A 25,231-nucleotide genomic window follows, 5' to 3' on the forward strand; every position below is an offset into this window, starting at 1 on the left:
AAGGAAAATATTTGATACTGAAACTCGTCGGCGGGGATATATGATAGTTAGTCGGGGGCAACTATAAACAAACAGCGGCAAGGTCAGCCTACTTCAACTGCGATGAGTTATGCAATGCCTTTTGGTTAACCGGGGTTCCATTGCATTTAAAAATTCAGGATCTTCATTCACCATTGCAAGAAGGTCTTGACAAGAAGTCATGCGATTTTCCCGTTGTTCCGCTGTGAGCACATGGGGAACAAACAGCTTGTTTGGCCAAAATCTTCCGTTATGATTTTACAAACAGTTTTCATGTCGATCCACTTTTGTCTCCAAAATTCCCTCCCATGGAAAATTAGATTTTAAAATGTCGAATAGGCCGCCTTACTGAAAATTCCATTGCTGGGTTCTGAAATGGTTTCGAACCTATGGCTTCACTGTGGACTGTAAAGTATCTTCTTGATATACTGTTCGATTGATTTTGAGCCCACAATCACCAAAAATCAAAGGTGTTTTTTCTTTTCACAGACATCTCCCCAAACCATAGCAATTTTTTGGGGAATCAGGCCGTCGACAAATCCGTACCTCTAAAAATGAGGTTTACATATAAGGCCTACAAATAAGTTCTGTCGGTTTTTTCTTTAAATTTGAAGCTTTATTGTGAAAAATTGGTTATACATTCATTGTTCAAAGTATTGCCCATCGCTAGCCACAACTTTCTTCCATCTTTCAGACAATTCATAGATACCATCGTCCCAAAAATTAGCCTGCTTGGCCGCTATCCACTCATCGAGCCATTTTTTGAGTTCATCGTAATTGGAGAAGTGCTGGTCAGCCAAGCCATGCTGCATCGACCGGAACAAATGGCAATCAGAAGGAGCAATGTCTGGAGAGTACAGCGGGTGGGGTAGGACTTCCCATTTCAACGTTTCTAGATATGTTTTAACGGGCTGTGCAACATGTGGACGAGCATTGTCATGTTGCAAAATAACTTTATCATGCCTTTGCTGAGTTCGTTGCTTCGTTTGCTCTTAAGTCCGCGGCTCAAATGCATCATTTGACGTCGGTGGAGTTTGCCCGTGTCCATTTCGTTCGGTTTTAGCAGCTCATAGTATACTGGTCCCACCATATACACAGCATGATCTTCTCACCATGAATATTCGCTTTGGCCGTCGATGATGAGGCATGGCCGGGGTATCCCCACGTTGCCCGACGCTTGGGATTATCGTAATGGATCTACTTTTCATCGCCAGTAACTATTTGATGCAGAAAACCCTTCCTTTCTTGTCGTTGGAGCAGATGTTCGCACGTGAAAAAACGGCGTTCGACGTCTCTTGGCTTCAGTTCATACGGAACCCAATTTCCGACCTTTCGGATCATTCCCGTTGCTTTTAAACGGTTGGAAATGGCTTGCTGAGTGACTGCAAGTGTTTTTCCAAGTTCTTCTTCCGTTTGCGATGGATCTTGGTCGAGCAATGCCTCTAATTCTTCATCTTCAAAAATTGTTGGTCGTCCGGCGCGCTTTTCGTCTTCCAAGTCAAAATTGCCACTTTTAAACCGTCCAAACTACCTTTGACACATTCGCTCAGATAGAGCATGGTCACCATAAACTTCCACCAAAATGCGATGACTTTCGGTTGCTTTTTTCTTCATATTGAAATAATGAAGTAGAACTCCCCGCAAAAACACATTATTTGGTACAAAATTGGCCATTTTCGTTGATGAAAAAAGTATTGTTGTTTACACTTCAATTAAATAATTTATACTGACGTTTGTGCCTATTGACAGTAGCTTTCCGATGAATGTTTGGAAATGTGGATCAATGGAATAAAAAACAAGCTACGCCATCTATTGTGAAAACCGACAGAACTTATTTGTAGACCTTATAGTTTCAGTAGAAATTTTTTGCTCTTTTTGCCGTAAAAACAACACTCCTCGATTGTTCTTCATTTGGTTGGGAAGGTATTGTCTTCAACCTGCTTAGATCTTCGAGTAGCACTTTTAAACAATTTTACGCGGACAAAATTCCTTATTTTCAATTGATTTAGCCATTGTAAGCATTGGCTCTTCTGGATTTCAATTAATGCGTGTTCGAATTCTGCTAGCAGTTGCTAGCCGATCACTTCTTGGACCGTTCTCTTCTCGTCTTATTTTTTCGCAACGTTTTAAGATGCTTTTGCTTTTGAATTCATTTTGCTGCTCAGAATATTGATATTAGAGAAGAAACAGAGTTGTAAATAATTTCACGGCGAGCAAAATTGACATACATGATTTACTTTAATCCAACAAAAAATACATAAAAAAAGGTTAAATAAATGAACTTTTATCGCACCCTCTAAAGTCAGGCAAATTGAATAATTATTACTTCAACCGTACCCGCTGGGAGCCTGAGTGCTGACGCCATTTGTTCTTGAATACTTATACTAGCAATTTACATTTAAACAAATAAATTTGACTCTATGGACCTCCTAATGTGGGTTCTTTCCCCTCCATGGTATAGTCATATATTCCGTTTCTTTCACGCCCAAGGCCAAAGTTCTTAACTTTTGTGAGTCCCAAGACAGTGAACATCTTCCGACCATAAACAAGTATAATAGCTTGTGCAGGATCTATCATCCAGCTGGCAACTCCCACAATCAGCATTAACCAATGGGTTCAGATAAGTCCAACATCAACCCTCCCGATTAAATAGTGCAGTCCGCCAGCGTTCTCACAATAGGGTAGGTAGGGATAAGTGGCCGCTTCAAGGAGCCCAATTAGCGCCATGCCGATGCCACATACTCCTAAGACCGTGACAACTGTTGGAAGGCTAAGGAGAGCCGAATCCAGCGGGTTTAGATCTTCAGAGAAAGGAAGCAGGCAACCAGAAATCCTTTTGAGGTTTCCTCAAAATTATTTACCTAATGCCTGCAGCCTGATTCCCGCTAGATTTTGGGGATCACAAAGAAGGTACCTGAGGGTCCTCCTCTCTGCAACTTTGACAATGCAATTTGCGAGTCTGATGGCTTATTCCCCTATAGACGACTGCTCGTGCAAACTGCCGTAATCCTGTTGTGCATATGCACGGCTCAAAAGCTATTACTATCAGGTCTCGTTATGGAAGTGTCAAGTCCTTCCCGACTTGACGCAAAACCTTCGCCATCTAAAACCAGCGAACAATCACCTTAATATAGCAATGAATGTTATGCTTCGGCCCGACGAATTCGTAGGGCGTGTTCAGGGTATTATCCATCTATGATACTTCAGGCAATATTCCACCCTGAGTACTTTTGCTAGCACTGCATCAATTCTCTCGTCGTTAGCATGCACCGCTTCTTCTTTGCTGGGCCCGGTACAGCCCGTGTTACTATCAATACCTGGTCGTTCATCTGTCTTCGCGGACCTGGGTGGAGACCGCAGCATTTTACCACTTCGCTTAAAGGGATCCAGGTTCATTACTTCCTCCCTATCACTTGTTTCAATATTTACTTCGACTGATCCTATAATTAACAAGAATGGCGGCAACATCCTCTTTTTCCTTCAATATTAATAGTATTTTATTTCCTTCATTCATATTTTTGTTCGGGTATTTCCACCAACTTCAGGCACAGGCTCACGTTCACGGACCACAGCCGTGGCAATCGCCAGCTTTTCGCTTCCCGCTAGCCGTGTGCTCCATAGGAGGCCCTATTCATCCAGCCGTCCTTTCCCCTTTTCGAAGTGCCCCTCTACCAAACAGTAGACACCCGCCGAAAATTCGTTGGCTTTCAGTAATATTTCCCCCTGCACATCTCCTGAGTTAGCTGGACTAACTCAGGTGTTTCCCTAGTTTAGGGCGTACTACCTCCACTAAACCGCGATTCACCCATCTCAGAATTGTGACGAAGTGGTAAGTTGGATTCCGAAACCCGTCGGTAAAGTTCATCTCAATCGACTCGTTACAACCCTACCCGGGTCGCCGTATTGACCATGCGGGGAGGAACATGGGCGTCCGACTAACACTTGCGGGTGGGAAGTCCGCTTACAAGGCGATACAGATGGTTACTATACCAGTTTGCATCAGTAACTGGTGCGTGCGCATGTGCCTGGGACGCAGATACTGTCAACCAGTCTTCACATACCAACAACTTTTGGTTTGCTGTTTTGGGTATCCTTCCCATAGCTATTTTTATTCACAGGTGGGCGTTTCCGTCCACCCATAATTTTTATGGGTGCCCCCCTTAATGTTTATCGGTTACTAAAAAAGATGTGTGGACTCTTATTGTCGTGATAGAAGACAACTCTTTTACTATTGACGACTTCCGTTGATCGTCTGGTTCCTCTGCTCTGAATGAAAAGGGAAGTCGTATAATATCTCGGACTTCATTAGAAAGTATCATCTGCTTCGATATTTATTCATCGCAACTCTTAAACTGAGCATAGTATTCCTCGTGAGACCATAGTCGAATTGTTATTTTTTTTTATGCTCCGCCACTGGTTATCAAAATTAGTCGTTCCGGTATCTAGTTAATGTTGTATCTCATTGTATTGGGTAGGTTGTTGGTTTAATTCCAATAGTTACTAATTATAATTTCCTCTGAAGACACTTGCTATTAAATAAAACCATGTCAATACTCAAATTATTTAACAAATCAATTAAAAGAATTTACACCAAAATTGGATTACAAAATGAAAGCTTACTTTTATTTATCTCTCATTTATATTATTATTCTTTTCATTTAAATTATTTTATTCTAAATAAATGTTCATTTTGAGAAAGAAAAATCGAGCATTATTGTTTTTTTCGCACATATTAGTTGTAGTCCAAGCGTTAGGATGCTAACCCATGTAGAAAACTTAAATAGTTTCGAAAGAACCCAGATTGTTCGAAACGACTGCGTTTTATACAAATAAGGTAAGCTTTTTTGAAAATTCTTTACGAATTGTCTTGTGTTTTGTGTTCCCTCGGGTATCCAAGTTGCTGTGTACTCTCCTAGTCCTGTTTAGTTGCCCTGCATGATTTAATTTATTCAAGGAAGCATTATTTTGCATTGAAAAATGGATTTATAATGTCGAATGGATATTTTCACAGTAATTGTAATTCTCGTATCGAATAACTCATAAGTCACAATAAACCATGTCGCTCATTGTAAGATTTTAGTAAAAATTGGCAGAAAATGTATAGAAGATTACGAATTTCCATGGAATTTAGAAATGTAAGAAATTCTCATTGAACTGTACATACCTCCATTGTGGTTTCATGACTACAAAATTGTTATTTATCATAGAATAGTAAAATGAATGGTTTTCATCAAGTGAAAATCAAAAATCATATGCCAACCAAAAACAATCCTTATCGTAAGGAAAGAATTTTTCTGTATTTATTCAGGTATGCTGGACAACTATAGCCGTAATAGTAGTGGAGGTGGCCGCGACGATTCGTCAGCTAGTGACGATGGTGATAATCAATCGGTGCAGTTTTTTGTGGGTGGAGCACCCGCTCCTAGTTTAGCACCACATCACAACACAGTTCAGTCTTCCTCAAATTCACTCAGCAATATAAATGTAAATTCGATATCATCTTCATCAGCGGCTAATACACCGACATCCATCCAACAGCAATCGCCACTAAATTCTTATTCTGAATATAACTCACACGCTAGGTATATCCATTTCTTATTTTATTCATGTTGAATAGTATTAATTGCATCCAATTATCGCTAACAAATGCTTTATTTGTATGGTTTTTTTCGTAATGTAGTTCGCACAACCTCTTGGATGATAGCCGCAGCAGTCCGTCCATTTCATCTGAACGTTCCGTAACGATCCCACCGCGCTCCAAAAAGCCTAATTTGGCGGCTGTATCACAGTCGATTATTGGCGGTGTGGGCAGCGGGTCTGTGGGAGTGGCAGGCCGAGCCCCTCTGCCACCACCTAGGAGAACTAATTCACATCAAAGGTAATTGCTAAGTATGAATTGTTTCGAATTATTCTAAACGATCATTAAGATTTGCACTAAAATCTACTAAATAAGTATTAATAGTTTTTTTTTTTTAATTATTTATGCTTTCATTTGACACTAATGGATCCAATCTTATTGAATAATTAAAAATAACAAGTGGGTGTTAAGATGCGTCGCAGTTGCTAATAAATAGTATTTGTAGATGTTGCTTTGCGTAATAAATCGTAGATGTTTGCCAACAACAAGTGTACGTAGTTTGTTGATAGTCAAACGCTTTTGTGTAGAACATATTCGTAAATAATTAGCATACACAACTATTGCTTTGTTACTAAAATCTGAGTGTCCTTTACACCCTTTACATTCGTTAATCGCCAATATTTTAAACAAGTTGACCAGGTGAAAAAATAAACACTGTGGTAACTTATCTTCTGAATTAGATTTAATTTTCTCAAAATGGATTAGGCTCAATAAATGTACAAAAATCATATCGCAGTGTCGCCCGCCCTATCGTCCTCTATGGTTCTGAGTATTGACTGACTATAAAAAGCAATGAATGGCGTCTGGCCTTAATGAAGACGAAGATGTTGCGTCAGACTAATTTTTTTGGAGTGAGGTAGGTGGATGCATTTACGCACAGAGTGTTGAACTTCCACAACGGTGCGCCGTCGAACTACCAACCAAAAACCTTCTCATCGTCTGAGAGCTAGCATGCAGCCGTTTGTCACATTACTTCGGGCTAGTCCTCGAACTCTCTCGCCTTCAAATCAGGGAATTTATTTCGCCAACGGAAGGGGGGAGGACGAAGGGAACTGTCAGTTCAAGGAATCCCCTCTCATTCGACTCCTCCATCGCTCGAGCTCTATCTTTTTTACAACGAGAAAGGCCCGATCCTCTCGGCGCTACCCAGCATCTCCTCGATAATGTTTTTTGGAGAGAGATCTCCTGTGTTTAATAAAGTTGCTGACGAATCCTATTCCACAATCCGGAGCAATCTTGTGCAGGTAAGACCGAAAACCTCCATGCCCACTTAAGAACTGGGTAAGGAAATAGTCAGTCTGACCATGCTTCCGATTCAGCCACGCACCTAAGGTGCCAATGAGCCGCGCAGTCCATCTGCCTTTAGTTTCATTTTGCCAAGAGAGTTGCCACTCATCTAGGGTGCGTTGCCGTTCTTCACGAGCACTCACCTCCCTTGGCTCTTCTCCCTTTCGCTTGTATATGGCCTGACGCTCCTTAACAAGAAAGGCAACGGGGATCACTCCCGCGATTACTATCACGGTCGATTCAGAGACAGTACGGTGCGCAGACGCCACCCGCAAAGCTCCCTGTCTCAGTACTTGTGCGAGACGCTTACGATATACCTTGCCAAAAGTGTCAGCCCATACCTCTGTACCGTAAAGCAGGATAGACTGCGTTGAACTCATCAGTAGACGTCGCCTGTTAGTCGTAGGACCCCCAATATTTTCCATTAGCGTACTTAACGCCAAAATTCCAGCTGCAGCGTTGTTTGCTGCTGCTTTGATTAGGTCGAAAAAACTCATCTTTGAGTCAAAAGTCAGTCCTAGGTACTTTACCGCTGGTTTTGATTCGACTATCGACAAGACGAACGATATAGGACACAGGGTCGGAATTCTTTTTTTTAGTCAGGATGTCTACTACGGTTTTTTCCAGTGCAAGGTTGTCATTTGATTGTCAGAGAGGATTCTAGGTGGTGTTGTTATTTGAGCCTGGAGCACCATTCCAACGAGATAGTGATCCGAGTCTATATTGGCCCCTCTATATATATATTCATCGAGTCTGATCCAGCCCAGAAAGTCTATAAGGGCAATATCTATGGTAGAAAAAGAAGAAGTATCAGACCTTATCTGAGATGGAACGATGGCCTAGGTCAGGCCGCCAGACAGCTTTTAGGAATATCGACTTTGTGAACCTCGGCGCAAAACCGGAATGTCTGGAGTTCCTTGCTAAAGCAGGCCTAGACCGGATACCGGTTGTTGTGCCGTCGATGATGATCTTCCGTTCAACATTTCAGATTTCATTGAAAACGCTTGTTTGTTTCATTTGAGCGCTTAGATCCCTCACGTGTCATTTTTTTTCTAAAATCACAATGTTCATGGGAAATTCATTAATATCTTTGAAATTCCGGTTATGCACGCGCTATTTGCGCACGACTCGATTATCAGACCCAGTAATAAAGTTCCCAAGTTATTGAGTGAACACGGAGTCGTTTAAATACTTAATACATTATCTACACCCAGCCAATGATACAGTCCGGCTAACACTCCTTCGTGAACAGTATTTCTTCGGAATTGTACACGATTCATAAAAAATCGAAAGGGAAACCAATAAAAACACTTCGAGTCGAAAGCTACCACATTGTCTGCTCCACGCTGAACACAGAACTCTTCCTAAATTATGAGTAATTTTCCAAGTACTTTTCCGCGGGACCACCGTTCTGGTATTGCTTCACGGGGCTGTGCAGTACTTAGCTATTCACTCTAAACGAGCTACTACCGCTTTGCGTGGCGTTAACTGTAGTAGCTCCAATTCTATGTCTTCGCTGCGCTTCTGCTGCTTTTTGCTGCTGGTGGATCCATTTCACCATTGTAACTACCGCGTCCCATGCTGTATTTGATTGCACGGCGATCTATCTTGACCGTTTGTGAGCATCAATCGCTGACCGAGCCTTCCGGAAGCCAAACTGCCTATTTGATAAATAATCGCCCCTATCAATTAATGGATATAGCCGGTTATAGATTATCCGCTCGAGGACCTTACCTATTGAATTCAGAAAGCAGATGGTATATAGGATGTTGGTACACTTATCGGCTCATCTTCAGGACCAATACAAGCTTTTGTGTTTTCCACTCTGCGGAGAAGCAGCCTTCTTTTAGGCAGTCTGTCAATACCCGTGCGAAAATGCTTGGTGCCGCTCTCATTGCCAGTTTCAGCGATCAATGCCGGGGGCTGCGGTATCCCGGACCCTTTTCACTGTGTCCAAGACTTCATCTGTGGTTACTGGAGGTATATCTTCGGCGGTCATTGGTATCATTGGGAGGATTGTTTCCAGATGTTAAAGGAACACTGTTGAAACAATTTCCCACGATAATCGGCCTTTTTTTGCCGACATAACCGACTTGCACGATCCTCCCCGTGGATCTGAGTCTGCCTCATCACAGAGTCGCTTGAAGCAATAATTTTTACTTTCTGGTTTCTTGAGTTGAGGATTTATTGTTCTGGGTCCCTTATCAATAGTAATATATATCGCCTGGTGGTCCCTATGCGTGTATTCTTCGCTTACATGCCAATGTAGACGCTTGACCAGCGAATCACTTACGAAAGTAGCTTAGCTCTTCACAGCTAAAAGTGTTTACGCTTCCAATGTTAGCCAGGGTGACTTTTAGGCAGGAGAAAACCTCGAGTAGGATTCTTCCCCTTTCATTTGTTTTCCGGTTTCCCCACTCCATTGCCCAAGCCTTGAAGTCGCCACCAATAATTTAATGGGTTGCGAGCTTTGACGTCTCTCGCCAGTCTATCTGGCATGTTGCAATACTCTGATATTATCATACTTGAAGGGCATATCAGCTGTATATGTAGAGGTCATCGATCTTAACCCTTATTAAATCGTGTTCGTGGTGCTTCATTGCTTGCTGTAAGGCTCAATAACCGTAAGCCCACACGGCAACCTTTCCACTAATGGCTGCTTCCCAAACGCCGTAATGGAGGCTTTTATATTGTTCGCAGACAATAGCAACATCGATTTCCTCTTCATACAATTTCTGTGCTAGCAGGTCCTGGGGGGCGTGGCAGTGATTTAGATTTATCTGGATAACTCTCATTTACGTATGGCATTTAAAGCGATCCTGTAGGCCGTACCACCCGTTATATGGTTGCAATCGCGATCTTTGGTTTCGCTGCATAGAAGACAGTGCGGGTTTTTAATGTAGTCCTTCGCCAAATGATTTCCCTCTTCACATTTTCGACACAGTTTAGCTCTGTCAGTGGTGCTAGTGTAATCCTTCGCCATATGCCCGAATCCGAGGTATTTAAAACACTTTTTTAGTGGAATTTGCTCGCGTAGTCTGCACACGACCCAACCGATGCGGGTTTTACACGCAGACAGTGCTAGACATAGACATAGTTAGGGTCGCTGTTCGCGTTCCACCGTACGCTCTCCTTAAGCTCTTGTTGCCCGTTACTTTCACGTCCTCCAGTTTCAATTGGGGGTTTGAGCGCTGTACAAATTTCCTCTTTGGTCGTGACCTCGTCAAGATCTTTACACTCTATCGTAACCATTGGTCGACTTACACGGACGGTCGCTTGCTCCCCGAGTGAAGCCTATATGTTCCTTTGTAGGTCAACGTGAGCCTTCTTTTCCTTCGATAGTTCGAACAGCAATCCTCCTTTTTGTGTTCATCTAATTCGTGTTGCATTGTCGCTAAGCTCCTTCAGCGTAGGATCAGCCTTAACACTTCGTAAAATATCTGCATAGGACATACCCTCGATTGCTGTTATTACCAGCGTTTTTTGACGGTTTCGGTTTGTAATCATTTTCCCTGCATCACACAACTCCTTCCTTGATTTAACCCAAGTGTAACTTGGGCTGAATCCCTTTGGCTGTTGGCTCCTTTTACTTCAGCATTGTTTCTTTTTTTTCTTTTGTGCCTGTTGGTGTTTGGTTGAAACGTCAACGGGTTCCCTGTCACGGTTTTGTGTTTCGTGTCTTGGCTGTGAAACAATCTTTCGAAGCCGGGTTTCGGCCAGATCTTTTCTGTGGAGCAGCGTCGCTGGAGATGTTTGCGTTGCTCTATCTACCGTCGTCTTTTTTGGCAGTGTTAGGCAACCATTGCCGTGTTCTTCACGGGCTTTGTTATAAAAAGTCCATATGGCCCGCACTTGATTTTTAATGGCGTGGTGTACATTGTTTCTCGTACTGACGTATTCCATCATCTATGATTAGTAAACCCAGCCTGGTGAACTGATCCATTTTGATTGTGTTCGCGCTGGAGTTGGTTATTTGGTCGTTCGTTGGCCGGATTATTTCTTTGTTCCTGGTGTCGGTTTCTCCTGTTGGGTTTTCTGTAACATTTGCTGGAAGTGGAGCTCTTTCTTTGGTTTGACTCTGTCTGTCTGTCTGTCTGTCCCATGCACTTTTCTCAGAAACGGCAAAAGGGGGGTGTACATTTTTTTCACAGAATATAGTCATGTTGGGTATCAAATGAAACGCCTCGATTAGTACTTTTCGATGCCAGTCTTAGTTTTGGCATTCTTTGGAAAGGGTTTGCGGGATTGAAAAGTGATGAGAAACTACCCAATCGTAAAATCTGAAAAAATATCATGAAGCTGCCTCTACCGAGCTTCCGGTTTCCCGACTTGTTTTATAGTAATCTAGTCAGCGAAAATGTGCCCCTTCAAAAAAATTACAGACATTTTCATTTTATACTCATTTTCAAACACTTCATAGTTCATCAAAGTTAGAGCAACTCCCCGAAAATAAATTGTTTTACATAAATGTGTGGTGTTTGCTTCAAGATTTATATAGATCTTAAACATTCCCTTCATATTTCGTCATCATTATTCCTTTATCTACTCATAAAGACGGAATCTTTGCACAATATCAAAGAAGGAAGCTTCAAATCACGATGTTTTCCAAATGTTTAGGTTTTATCGTTCTACATTTCTTCTATGTTTGTGGTTTCACACATTCAACGTCATAACCGCCCCACAGATTAATAAAACTCCCCAACCTCCATTATGTTGTGCTAGTGTAAGTCTGTTTTTCATCATTTCACAAATCCCAAACATCGTCTTCGTACATAGTATCTTATAAAGAAACGATATCTGTCTTGTGACTAATTTCTAAACAGTAATGAATGAAAAATATGCCAATTTTTGTTCATTTCAGACAACAAAAACAGCAAACTCCATCTTAGGGAGTTGTTGCCTCGATATATATCCATTTGTCTATAACGATAATGATTGCACTCGATTGAAATAAATATTAATTAAGAATAGACAATAAACACAAAATAAACTGGTTGAGATAATTATAAAGTAAGATCGTCTGTGTGTTTTTGGGGTGTCCTTAAAAATGAGCGTCAAAATGTTTTCTTGGTGTTAAGCGTTTGTTGGGTTTAGTGTTCTATGTATTTTGTGGGTAAAACTTAATTACTAACAAGACACCTGTAGTTTAGGTTTTGAATTGAATGCACCATTGTTCACGCACGCACATTTTTTAGTTTCTCGTATTTTCTTGTGATAGAGATATCCTTTATTGTTTTTGTTTCGCTCTAGAAAGGGAATTACTAGGCTCCTCAATAAGTTTTGCGGTTCGATAAGAAAAACACAAGTTTATGGTTTAAAATACATTTTATTATTTAATATAGCCTCCGTGAACATCAGTACACTTGTTCCAACGACATTCCCTGAAGTGAGAATCTGAAAGGGCTGCAAAATACGCTTCCGCAGCTATTATGACCTCATCATTTGATGAAAAACGCATCCTTTCGAAAACGCTCTAAATGCTGCTGAGAAAGTCCCATTCGAATGTGTTTTTGTTCCATTATTAGCGAATGCGGTACCCATGGTGCACACAGCTTTCTGAAACCCAATACCTCAGTCAAAATAATACTTACACTGCCCAATGCCATGCCAAGGGCTTCTGCTAAATCTGTGTTTGTCATTCGACGATTTTCCAATACGATATCGCGTATTTTTTCTATGATTTTTGGTGTTTTTGCTGTTTTTGGTCGTCTTTGACTTGTACGACCACGTTGAAATTCAGCAACCCATCTTTCTACTGTACTAATTAAATGCGAAGAGTCCTTATACACTTCCAACATTCGTTCATCAATTTTCTTTGCTTTTAAACCTTCCAAAAATAAAAATTCAATCACTGCACGATACTTGATATTTCCCCTTGTGCTTTCAGCGATCGATCCTTTTGGTCGATCATTCCATTGGTTGCAGGATGGTAGGCAGTCATTCGAATCTTCTAGCAACCCACTAAATGTGTCAATGATTGGAAAATCAAGGACTCAAACTGAGATCCTTGATCTGATGTTAGCGCAGTGGGCGCTGCGAATTTTGCAATCCAATTCTTGTAGAATGCGTCCGCTATGACATCAGCTGTTATCGTCTGGATAGGAACCACTTTGGGCCATCTCGTAAATCTGTCAATCTGGACGACAAACCCTTTGTTAACGATCCAACAATATCAATATGGACGTGCCTAAATCTGGAATCCGGCATGTCGATTTGTCCGTGAAAGTCCTGGGGGTTTAACGTGAGTACCTGCCGTGAAGGCTTAATCCCACGGTCCTCTTCGGACGCGGATTGATTTTGTGACCACAATCAGAGCCCCGCCATGCAAGCACAGCGGTCCTGGTTTATACTGAGTGCAGGCTCGGCATTCATACCAGTGGGTGCGAGGCCTATCTAACACCTCTGCCGCAACTAAGGGGTACGGCGCCTGAGTTGTACAGCGCAACTCAACGCTTGAGCTCCGAGGAGCTCTGCCCGCGATGTAGGCATAACCACAACCACCATGAAACTCCCACTGGGGGGCCAACCGCAAATAACCGGGCCGAGAACACATCCTCCAGGAATTTTCCTGGAGCATATGCTCTCAGAGGGCCATCCGGGTTCCCATGGTACCAGATAACCTCCGGTGAGGCTTCCTGGCAGAGCCACTTCAGATGAGTCCCTTGCAGACTCGGGTCTGATCACCCTCCTCGAGTACGTGGGGACGGAACTCCCCAACGGATTAACTGGAATCAGCCCGAGGCGGAGAACCACGACGGAACCTTTCACCAGCTAACTACCGCTCTGCGTACAACACAACACAAAGGAAATCACAAGACAGCATTAACACCAAACACGCAAAAACTGGTGGCTAATCACCGCGGCCACTAGGCCATTCGCCCATCAACTGCAAGCGAAGCAGCGTCGAGGAGCTCCCTCCTTCGTCGGAAGGCAGCACTCGCGAATGCATTAGCGCGTTTAAGCGTCCCGCTGCTAGCAAGGCACTGGCTAACATCGAAGATACCGTTCAATACGTGAACGCCCATGTCGTCTAGATTGCGGATGTCACTGTACGCTGGACAGACACAGAGAACATGTAACCAGTCCTCCAAGTCAGTCCCACATAAAACACAGCCCTGACTGGAGGCAAGGCTGCGCTTGAAGAGGAACTCATTCAAGCTGCCATGCCCAGTCAGGAGGAAGCCCATCTCAAGCCCAAAGTCCACGACGGAACTTCCTCTGGCAAACACATTCCTATACGTGACCCGACCTTTCCCACATTCATCCCATCTGAGCTGCCACCCCTGCCTGCCCTGCCTAATCTCTCCACCTGATCAACAGCTACTAAATCAGTATGCAGCAAAGGTACGCCCCTCCTAATCCTGTAGGCCGTGGCACGCCGGACTACCTCCAGATCAAGAGGAGGAACACTCAACAATACCTGCATGGCGTCGGTCGAGACCGTACGACATACAGGAAGACACGCAGACAAAGTCACTCGTTGACAAGCGTAGAGCAGCTGCCTACCCTTCGCCGTCAGCGCCAAATCATACAACATAGGGGACCCATACGTAGAACACGCAAGGAAGAGCCCCACATAAATGGATCTAGAAGCTCTCCTTCTTAGACCCCACTCACACCTCATGGCACGCCTCAACATACACGCTAAATTTGTAAGCCGCAGCCTGAGCTCGCGCAGGTGCGCGACCAAAGACATGCGTTCCGCGATTGTGACTGCCAAGTAGGTCACTTTCTGCCGAATCTTTAAAGACCCTCCGATCAACTTTACACAAGGCGAACGACGTAGGATGCCTTTAAGCATCATCCCGACGGTCTTTTCCGTTGAGATCGCGACACCGACTTTACTGGACCCCGCGTTAACGATGCGCATGTATTCGGCAGCCTGCTGCTCGAGCTCAAGGCGAGTGCTCCCCTCAACAAGAATGAGGAGATCATCCGCGTAGGCAACATATTCAGCCACGGAAGAAAGCTCACCCAACAGATCATCCATCATCAGATTCCATATAAATGGACCTGCCATAGATCCCTGCGGGCAGCCGCGCTCAACATTCACCCACACATGCTCATTGACACCCTGGACGAATGTCTTTCTACCGTGGAAGTAGCTCTTCCACAGAGCCAATTCCCGGCAGTCACACTCACAAATTTTCGACAGCACAGAAGACCAACTTAGGTAGTCAAATGCGCCTTTGAAATCAACAAATATTCCAAGGACGTATTTGCGAGGACAACGGACAACAAAATTCCTAACATGCATCAAGGCGTCGTCGGTGGACCTCCCAGTGCGGAAGCCATACTGCCTGTCAGTCGTCAGATGGGATGATTTCACCGCCAGTCGCTGGACCATAATCCTCTCCAGGACCTTGATTTGTCCGTAAGGAGGTTTCGCATGTCTTCCAACCTTGCTACGTTGACACGAAAGAGATGTACGAGTCCACTCAAGAATGTCCTTGGACGGGCTAGGCCAAATGTATTTGCGAGTTATAAGTTTCTTTGTAGCGCGCCCACTGGGGTGAGCAAGTTGATGAGTGATCTCAAAGATTCTCTTCCTGACAACTTTTGGAATATAAGGTCGAATTACAGATTCGACACGTCGCAGTATAATGTGGTATTGCTGTCGTCAACTCGAAGTTTCTTCAGGACCAATGACGTCTCGGATCGAAGTAGTTGTTGAAGCTCATCTTGGTTCGTCTGCGTCAACGCTAATTCTTCCAAAGTCACCCCAACAGGCAGCGTGATGGTACTAAGTCTGCTACTAAGTTTTTATCGCCAGCAATGTACAGAATATTTGTTGAAAACTGTCCAATGTACTCCAATTGTCGCAATTGCCTTGCTTTATTGGCTTTCTGGTTGAAGGCAAAATTTAGCGGTTTATGATCCGTTTTGCTAACAAACGGATGTCCCTCAATCATGTACCGAAAAAATTTAACGGCGCTATATATTGCTTGCAATTCCCGATCATAAGTACTATATCTTCGTTGAGTTTCAGAGAATTTCCTCGAAAAGAATCCAAGAGGTTCCCAAGTGTCGTTGTTAAATTGCTCGATTACTGCTCCCATCGCCATATCGGATGCGTCTGTTTTATGGCCAGCGGTGCATATCCAATAGGTTGTCGCAATAACATTACATTGGCAATTTACTCCTTGCATTGTTCGAAAGCAGTATCCGCTCGAGGATTCCACGTTATCTTCCGCTTATCCTTTTTCCAGGCATCGATAAGATATTGGTGAAGAGGTGCTTGAATTTCAGCGGCATTTTACAACGATCTCCGATAGAAATTTACCGCTCCCAGGAATCGCCGCAATTCTTCTATTGTCGAAGGCTTTTCGAAGTTCAATATCGTTTGGACTCGCCTAGGAAGAGGTCTGATGCCTTGCCCGCTCAATGAATTTCCAAGTGAACCGAAAATCCATTTTTCCACAATAATCGATAACCCATACTCACGAAACCGTTCGAAAATGATCCGAAGATGCTTACCATGTTCATCATCCAGCTTTGATGCTATTAGGATGTCATCGATGTAGGCCTAACAGAAGTCTAGTCCTCGAAGAGCATGATCGATGTACCGCTGAAATGTTTGTGCGGCGTTACATAAACCAAGTGGTATCACCTTAAACTCGAAGAGTCCAAAGGGGATGATGACTGCTGTCTTTGGAACATGCTCCTGCGCGACGGGAATCTGATGATACGCCTTAAATCAATTGTTGAAAACATTCGACATCCGCTCAGTTTGTGTGCAAAGTCGCTTAAAGGAATAGTGTTCGCATTAAGGTGGCGATAGTCTCCGCATGGCCTGCATTGTCTGGTCTTCTTCCGTACCAAGTGTAATGGATTTGCTCTTGGGCTACTAGAGGGTGACATATGCCCTGCTGAAGCATGTAATTAAATTTGGTTTTCGGGGTGTTAACCGCCTTGCTCTTTCAGCAATTGGTGGTCCTTTCGTCAGGATGTGATGGTAGACACCATGAGTCATGACTTTTTTCATGTCAGACGGAATGGTGATGTCGAGTAGATCATGGTACTGATCACTCGATTTAAAAGCTGTCACGTGACAAATTGAAGCATCGGTGACTTTCGCAATGCAGGATAAATTCGTCTCTCCATCGACTAGTTTCCTTTTACGCAGATTCACGATGATCACGAGATCGACATCGATTATTGGCTGTCTGAGATCTGCGATGACGAATTTCCACGTGAGAATGGTCACCGTAAGCCGAGGTAGAGTGTCATAATCCGTTGCCCGTAGGTCTTAATGCAGCACAAGTACGCACCAGGAAACGCAGTCCACTCCTTTGATCATAAGCTAATAGTCGGCTAGTTTGATGTCGGAGTAGGTCGTCCTCGACCGCTGAAATTCAGGACGACGCGTTTAGTTTCCTGAACTCGGTTTAACTTCACTTTTCCACTGACATGGCGATCGGCAATTACGGACTCGCTTTCCAAAACGTTGGTGGAAAAAACATAATCATCGATCTCTTGACCTGGAAGGTTGTCTTTTATTGCGAGATTGGGATTGGGATCGGGTACGCATTCCAACTTCCAGTCGATCAATGCAGTTGAGAATTTGAGTTAGTACGCTATTTCCCTCAGAAGCCTTCTGAATTGATGGGACGCCAGATAGTTATTGCATTTATATCATTAAATTCGCTGTCTTGGCCAGCTTATCGATGTCCGGTTCGCTTGAGATGGCCAGTACTACTCGGATACTCTCGGGCAACTGCTCCAGCAGCAACGACAGCAACATAGCATCCGTCACTTGTTCTCCGCCAGAATTACGGATGTCTTGCAAATAGTGTGATGGCTTCTTCCTTTTCAGATTTCTGTCTTGGAAAAGACGTCTTAGCTTTGACTCAACAGACTCTGCAAAAGCTGTTAGTATTCGCCCTTTCTCAGCTTCATACTTATTTATTGCTGGAGGATTGCCTGCAATTGCGAATTGCGTGACCATACCATCGAAGACGCCTCTCTCGCACCTTTTCCACGATCGGTGTAACCCCATAACGATCGCGGATATCCTCATTTCGGATGTGATCTAAACGTGTGACGCTACTAGTCCAACGTAGCATCTTCATCTCCATTACCGCAAGACGGCGTTCATTGTCTTTTATGGTCGGCCAACACTCAGAACCATAGAGAGCGACTGGACGGACGACATTGCGGTAAATTTTAGATTTGAGCCGTTCGTTGATACGTCGATCGCAAAGAACTCCAGTTGTGGAACGCCACTTCATCCAGGTTGCGATAATGCGTGAAGCAATTTCATAACGCAGCTCTCCATTGGCTCATAGCGTTGACCCGAGGTATTTAAATCGCTCCGTTCTGGGCAGATTACTGCCGTTGACAGTGATTGTGCCTGTTTCAAGGGGATCGGTCGTCAAAAAATCAGTTTTGTTTAAATTCAATCTGAGACCGGGTTGCATGAGGCGATCATTCCATTTTTGAACAAGTTGCTCGAGATCATTTTTGCTATCAGATGCTAGGAAAACATCATCTGCATAAAGCAGTGTGTAGGGCGCTGGACGTTGGATATCCCGTGTGACGGTGTCCATAACAAGGACAAAGAGGAGTGGTGAGAGGGCGCTTCCTTGATGAACTCCAACACAGACACGAAGCGGTTTTGATACACCCGCCATACTTCGAACTTTACTTTTCGGATTATGGTAGAGCAATTGAACCCAACGCACGAGTTCTTCTGACACGAAGACCAGATGAGTTCGTGTGGTACACGGTCAAACGCTTTCTCTAGATGCAGAAAGGCAATGTAAAGAGGGCGATGCTTCTCACGGTGTTTCTCCATGAGTAACCGTGCAGCGTGTATTGCGTCAGTAGTTCCGCAGTCCTTGACAAATCCGGCTTGATTCACGGTTATTTCAACGATTTCGCGAATACGGTTGTCAAGAATGCGTTCAAAAATCTTCATGGTATGGGAAAGTAACCGGATCGGACGGTAATTTAAACATTCTGCTGGGCTACCTTTCTTTTTCCATATTGGAACAGTGGTACTTTCTTGCCAGTCAGATGGTGTTCTTCCTTCCTGAATAACCCGATTAAAGAATTCACTGAGCCACAGTGTTGGGTCCCAGCTCTTCGCTTTCCAGAGCTCAGATGCGATGTCGTCAGGTCCTGTTGCTTTCCCGATTTCATTTGTTTTATTGACTCCTCGACTTCAGTTGCGCTGACTGGTGGAACTGTTCCAAATGTCGGCAATGATTGTGGAAGTGGAGGATGAGCAAATTCTTCAGTTGAAATCTGCTCGAAGTATTCTCGCCATCTATCCGTCGGGGCTCGACGATCAGTAAGCAAAGTACCGTTCTTGTCATTAACGCAACAGAAGTGTTCGATATCCTGTGTGCGTTCATTACGGCTTTTAGCAAGTCGTTACAGATCTCTCTCGCGATCCCGAGTGTCCAGTTTATCGTAAAGATTTTTGAAATGGTTCGCTCGGGTGACAGCGACCGCTTTCTTTGCTTCCCGGTTGGCATTCTTATAAATTTGCCAATTAGCAGGCGTTTTATCGTCGAGAAATTTATGGTAGAGGCGTTTCCTTTCACGCACCTTCATTTCAACATCATCATTCCAAAGCAAGTATCTTGGTTGATGTACCGCTTATCCGGCTTGGTGACCCCGAGGGTTGCAGAGGCCGCTTTGTGGATCGTGTCTTTCATTTGGTTCCATGATTCTTCCACATTCGTAATGGTCGGCAATCGTATGAGTGAGACCGTTTCTTCTTTCTTCTCACCAAATCGCCACCATTTAATGCGCGGCGGGCCAGTGCGTTCCTCACGCTGTTTTATCGGTGGCTTAATTCACAGGACGGCAATCAACGGCCGATGTTGAGGTGCGATTGTCTCATAGTGAAGTGCCCATTTCTCGACAGGACCGGGGACCCTCCTGCCGCGTTGATTAAGGTGGGCGCCCTAGCATTTCTCCGAGGCTTGTGACTCAATCTGATCATCATGTTTGTAACGACATTGTATTCATTTGGTTGGTCGACCTGTCGCGGGATCTGTTACCAAATGAAATCAGGTAGGATTTAGCATAGTAGAATAACTCCAACTATACTCTATTTATCTCTTTCCCTGATCTCAGCATTTCATTTTTGTTTTACTGAGGATAGTACAGAGTACGTTGCCTCAAACCCTCCTCCTTTACCTGGGCTTGGGACCAACATACCATGTTAATAGCATGGTGGAGTTTAATGAATCATTACTACGGGATGTTTTCGGTGTTTCTATCGAAATTGGATCGGTCGCCATTTTGAGTTTCTTAAACATCATTTCACAAGGTTTCACGAACCTCTTCGCTAAAATCAAACGTAATCGTAAACAATCATCGTTCTGTGCAATGTCCGGAGTCACCAATGTAGAGGCTATGATTAATAACAGTCTGTTTTTAAATAATTATCGGTTTATTAACAGAACACGGAACAGAACATTTCGCTGGCTCATGATGGAAGAAGGCGTCATGTAACTGTCAAACTGTAATACTAAAAATCAATACCATTTCGTTGGTCGCTGTCAAGTAGTTTTACTTTCACTGTCCCGATATATATTGGTATTATTTTATTGATCGCTGTCATGTCACTACATTAGACTAGTAGCAACGCCCACTCTTATCGAACCGCAAAGCTTATTGAAGAACCTGGTAAATAATGGCTTTAATATGTAAAAATTAGTACCACACAAATCCAAATTCATGCTTATGTAAATCAAAGACTCTGTTAGGGAAGCAATAGAATCGGGGACACAATTGATATGCGGAGGTTGCGTATCAGTCTTCTGTGATTACCTCAATCGAATACTCTACATTTGAAATTGTTTTGTTCAGCCGTAAACATTCCATGCTTATTAAAGTGTTTCATTTGTCGCTTAATTCTTAACGCAAACGCTTTAGGAGACAAACTTTCCGTGTGTTTACTAATTGACTCGAATTTGCAATGAATAATCTTTACTGAAAGATCTCCTTTTTTTCTATAGCTACATCGTCCGATCCCAAAGTTCGGACACCGTTCCAACGGAGTTCACCTTCCATGCGCTCTCTTCAACACATTTCCCAACGGCGGCAATCGTCACCGGCACCGTTACAGGCAATATCGGTAGCATCACCTCCTCCTCATCAATCCCATCCGGACCAGGTGTCCCTGTCATCGGTCCCGGCGGCGTCTGTGGAACGCTTCATCAAATCCCCTCTTCACAATCAATTGCAAGCCTCCTCGGATCACAATCTGCAGCAGTTGCCGGTCCAATCAACCCTACAACAGCCTATGCAATTCCACCATCACTTCCATCATCCTTGTCATCAGCAACAAACGTGCCAGCGTGTATCGCTGGCACCGCAGCATCAACATCTAACCCCGCAACAACAGCAACATCTCCTTTCTCGCCAGCGACTGTTACGTCGACGACACACGGTGATCCCCAAATGGAAGATACCAATTCTACCGATTCCTCAAGCATCGACGGTGAGTTCAAAAAGCGACGCCGAAAACTTCACTTCCCCTTCGGAAAGAAGTCAAACAAAAGCAAACTTGCATAGTTCACATAGTGTGGGTTGCATCGAGGTTAGCAAGGACTCGAATCTGACCCTAATTTCAGACAGCGACGCGGAACTAATCGTCTATGACGAAGCGGCTGGCGATCGCAGACATGAGGACGGTGGAGTTCAACAACATCCAACTTTTTTGATATAATCTAACCCGAATGTAGGACGAATTCAAAAATTGAACGTGACTTTTATAATATTAGAAAATTAACGCTAAGCTCATGTGAACACCATTTCGAACTGATCTTCCTGTCGCTTGAGGTAACTCAAACCAATGGCGACAACTTAATCCAACGATAAGGACCTTTTGTATCAACAGTTTATGGTTTATGCCAAATTGTCGAATGTCCAATAATGTTTAATATTCTCGCAATATCTACAAACTATTGCCAAAAATACAAAGCAACCAGAGAAATGAACAAAGTGCCTCTTTGATTTGTAATAGACATTTCAATTGACTACTCACATTGAAAAAGATGAATATTTAGATATATTTTATCAATTATAACAAATGAAATATCGAAACTGTGGTGACTAGTTCGTAGAATCCGAAGCTCACGCCGGACGCGAAGTCAGGTGTCTTTGGAACTAAGTTAAAGATAACAGTAGAGAAGCATAAAATGGTTTTGTACAATTTTCGACTTCTTTATTATTGTATTGTAATTACTGCAAAAGACGTTGATACTATCATGTACTGTAGGTAGATATCTTAGGGGTAATAAGGATTTATTTTTTTTGGGCCTATTTTATTTTATTTAACGCGGCTACAAACGATACAAGTTGAATTTGATTTTCTTTGCCATTCACTAGATTAGAGCAACTGAATGTAAGCAAGGCATTTTGTCTGTTCAACCTTTTAATCAATCAATTTGGAATAATCCTTGTTTTGAATCTCCTTTTTCGTATTCCAATGTTTTCACTGACCGCAAGTTTGTCCTCATTCCCCACAACTCAACAGTCAGTCAAGTAAGAGCGTGGTCGTGTTAATTTATAAAAAATTTATTTGATGAAACTTTCATATTCATATAACACATCGTTCAATAAGTCCCGGGACTAACTATGAAAACAACATTTTATCGGCAAAATTCTTTATTATTCATCAACATAATCTCCTTCAAGGGTAATACAATCATTCCAACGCTTCTCTAACTTTTCAATGCCATGTTTGTAGAACGATTTGTCTTTTGACTCAAAATGAGCCTCAGTAGCAGCGATCACCTCCTCATTTGAGCCAAATCTTTTTCCTTGGAGCATCTTTTTGAGATCCGAAAAGAGCCAGCAGTCGCTGGGGGCCAGATCCGGCAAGTACGGAGGATGAGGAAGCAGTTGGAAGCCTAATTCGTTTAATTTGATCATCGTTTTGATTGACTTGTGGCACGGTGCGTTGTCTTGATGAAAGATGACTTTCTTCTTCTTCATGTGTGGGCGTTTTTTCGCTATTTCGGCCTTCAAACGATCCAATAACACCATGTAGTAGTCGCTATTGATGGTTTTTCCTTTTTCGAGGTAGTCGATGAAAATTATACCATTCGCATCCCAGAATACGGACGCCATCACTTTGCCGGCCGACTGTTGTGTTTTTGGACGCTTCGGGCGGCTTTTACCGGTCGTACGCCATTCAGCTGACTGCCGACTTGACTCCGGAGTGAAATGGTGAATCCATGTTTCGTCCACTGTCACATATCGACGCAGAAAATCCTGTTTATTGCGAGTAAACAGTGCCAAACAGCTCTCCGAATCATTGATACGTTGTTGCTTTTGTTCCATTGTGAGCAAACGCGGCAGCCATTTGGAAAAAAACCTTTTTCATAGCCAATTTTTGGTGCAAAATAGTAAATGCACTACCAGTTGATATGTTCACCATCTTAGCTATCTCGCGCACTTTCATTTTGCGGCCACCCATCACGATTTTCAATACTTGCTTCGTGTTTTCGGGAGTTACTCCCTCATTTGGCCGACCCGAACGTTCCGCATCATTTGTATCAGCACGACCGCGTTTCACGTCGAAAACCACCGACAAATGGTTGTTTTCGACGGAGTAGAGTCCGGATAACGTTTTTCAAGCCATTGTTGAGCTTGAACAGTGTTTTTTCCCCATTAGAAAACAATGTTTTATCAACACACAAAACTCGTTTTGGTCCATTTTTTCACGATTGCAAAGGTAGCGTCAGTTTAACCACTATAGCTTTCTTGGTTATGTTTCGAATTACATGAAATTTTGACACATCTTATCTGAAGGTTGGCACTTCTGAACCTTGGTATATAAATGGCATTATTAGCGCCATTTGTACGCTAGTCCCGGGACTTATTGAACGATGTGTTATTCATTGTACACATTACAAACAATGATGCAATTCGGTCAATAATGTGTCCAGTCACCACCGGCGTCGATAATTGCCTGGCATCTCCAAGGAATGCTTTCTACCTAATTTGACGGCGTATTCTAGTGGCAAGGATCTCCAGATCCGATGAATTTCGTAAGACAACTGCTTGAAAGTGTATGAGCGTCTTCCACGAAGCTTCCATTTAATATATGCCCACACATTTTCAATAGGGTTTGCATCGGGCGACTGCGACGGCCAATCCAATGTAACGATGCCAGATTGAGTCTTCCACTGAGTACAGACCTTGCTGCGGTGTTTAGGATCGTTGTCCTCCTGCAGAATTCAATCTTCATTTCATGTGATGAACCATCGTTTGGCAGATGGCAGTAAAGCCTTTTTGTAGATTTTTATCATTTTCTCGGCATTTAGGTTGCCAGTAAAGAGGTCCTCGTTCCTCTAGCGATCTCGTTCGACTAGGTGGCGATCTAAGAACCACTAAACTCCTTCTGAAAGGATCCGGTATCGAGTTAGGTGTCCCCTCCTGCAGCCGAGGCCGTGCGGTCATCCTCGGTCGGGAGCCGGTTCATTTTCCCAAAAGCCGCTGGTCTTGGGCTTTTCAAGCCCTCTGTTGTTTGCGCTGGTATTTTGTTGTTCGTATTCATTTGTTTGTTTAGGTGTTTGCCACAAATTCAGGCACGGGCTCGCGTTCATGGACCACAGCCATGGTAATTGCTAGCATTTTGCTTCCCGCTACCTCGGCGCTCCATTGGAAGTCCTATCCCTCCAGCCGTCCTTTCCCCTCTTTAAACTGCATGCTTACCATCAGCCGCCGAAGTTTCCGTCGACCTTCAGGAGTAGTCCAACCTGCGCATCGTTTGAGTTAGTTTAAACTAGTCTCCGTCCGTCTGTCTGCCTGTCCATTCTTTTAGTCGTACTAACTCAGGTGTTTCCCCTAGTTTAAGGCACGCTAACTCCCTAAAACGGTTCACTCGTCTCAGGAATGCAGCAAAGTGGCGAGTTGGATTCCGGATCCCGCCGGATCCATTTACTTCAATCGACCAGCTACAACCTTACCCGGATCGCCGTATCGCCCATGGCAAGGGAAACATAGAGGTGCCACTGACACGTAGGCTGGGAAGATCGCTTACAAGATGATACAGCTGGTTGCCGTACCATGTAGCGTCACATAACCATTATGGTCGCCGGCATTGATGATATAGGCATCAGTAGGCACGTTACAGGCCTTCGTATACAGAAGTTTCCAGAAGGCATCTTTCTCGGCATCAGGTCGACCTGTCTGTGTTGCAGTGAATAAGTCGCTTTCTGCACCACATTATCGAGCTTTTTATAGAGCGCAAATATTAATGCATCTTTTCCGAAAGGCTCCTACGAGATGTTCTATCTTTCCATGGGTCAAGAACCC

At 43.5% G+C, this 25,231-nt stretch overlaps 1 protein-coding gene across 6 annotated transcripts in view; it reads left to right on the plus strand.

Annotated features, from left to right (window-relative positions):
• Positions 1-21,907, plus strand: part of LOC119656751 (stromal interaction molecule homolog) — a 173,172-nt gene extending 151,265 nt beyond the window's left edge. For 3 of the 6 annotated variants that reach the window (XM_038063309.1, XM_038063310.1, XM_038063311.1), the window contains 3 exons: positions 5,327-5,600; positions 5,699-5,896; positions 20,920-21,617. In XM_038063309.1, the coding sequence (XP_037919237.1) occupies positions 5,327-5,600; positions 5,699-5,896; positions 20,920-21,478 (1,031 nt within the window). In that variant the 3' untranslated portion in view covers positions 21,479-21,617. Of the gene's footprint in view, positions 1-5,326; positions 5,601-5,698; positions 5,897-6,056; positions 6,141-11,804; positions 11,954-20,919 lie in introns of those variants that run through there. The other 3 variants (XR_005250091.1, XM_038063314.1, XM_038063312.1) reach the window with 3 other exon arrangements.
• Positions 21,908-25,231: the final 3,324 nt, after the last annotated feature.

The sequence above is a fragment of the Hermetia illucens genome, chromosome 5 (assembly GCF_905115235.1).
Source record: "Hermetia illucens chromosome 5, iHerIll2.2.curated.20191125, whole genome shotgun sequence".
Lineage (NCBI taxonomy): Eukaryota > Metazoa > Arthropoda > Insecta > Diptera > Stratiomyidae > Hermetia > Hermetia illucens.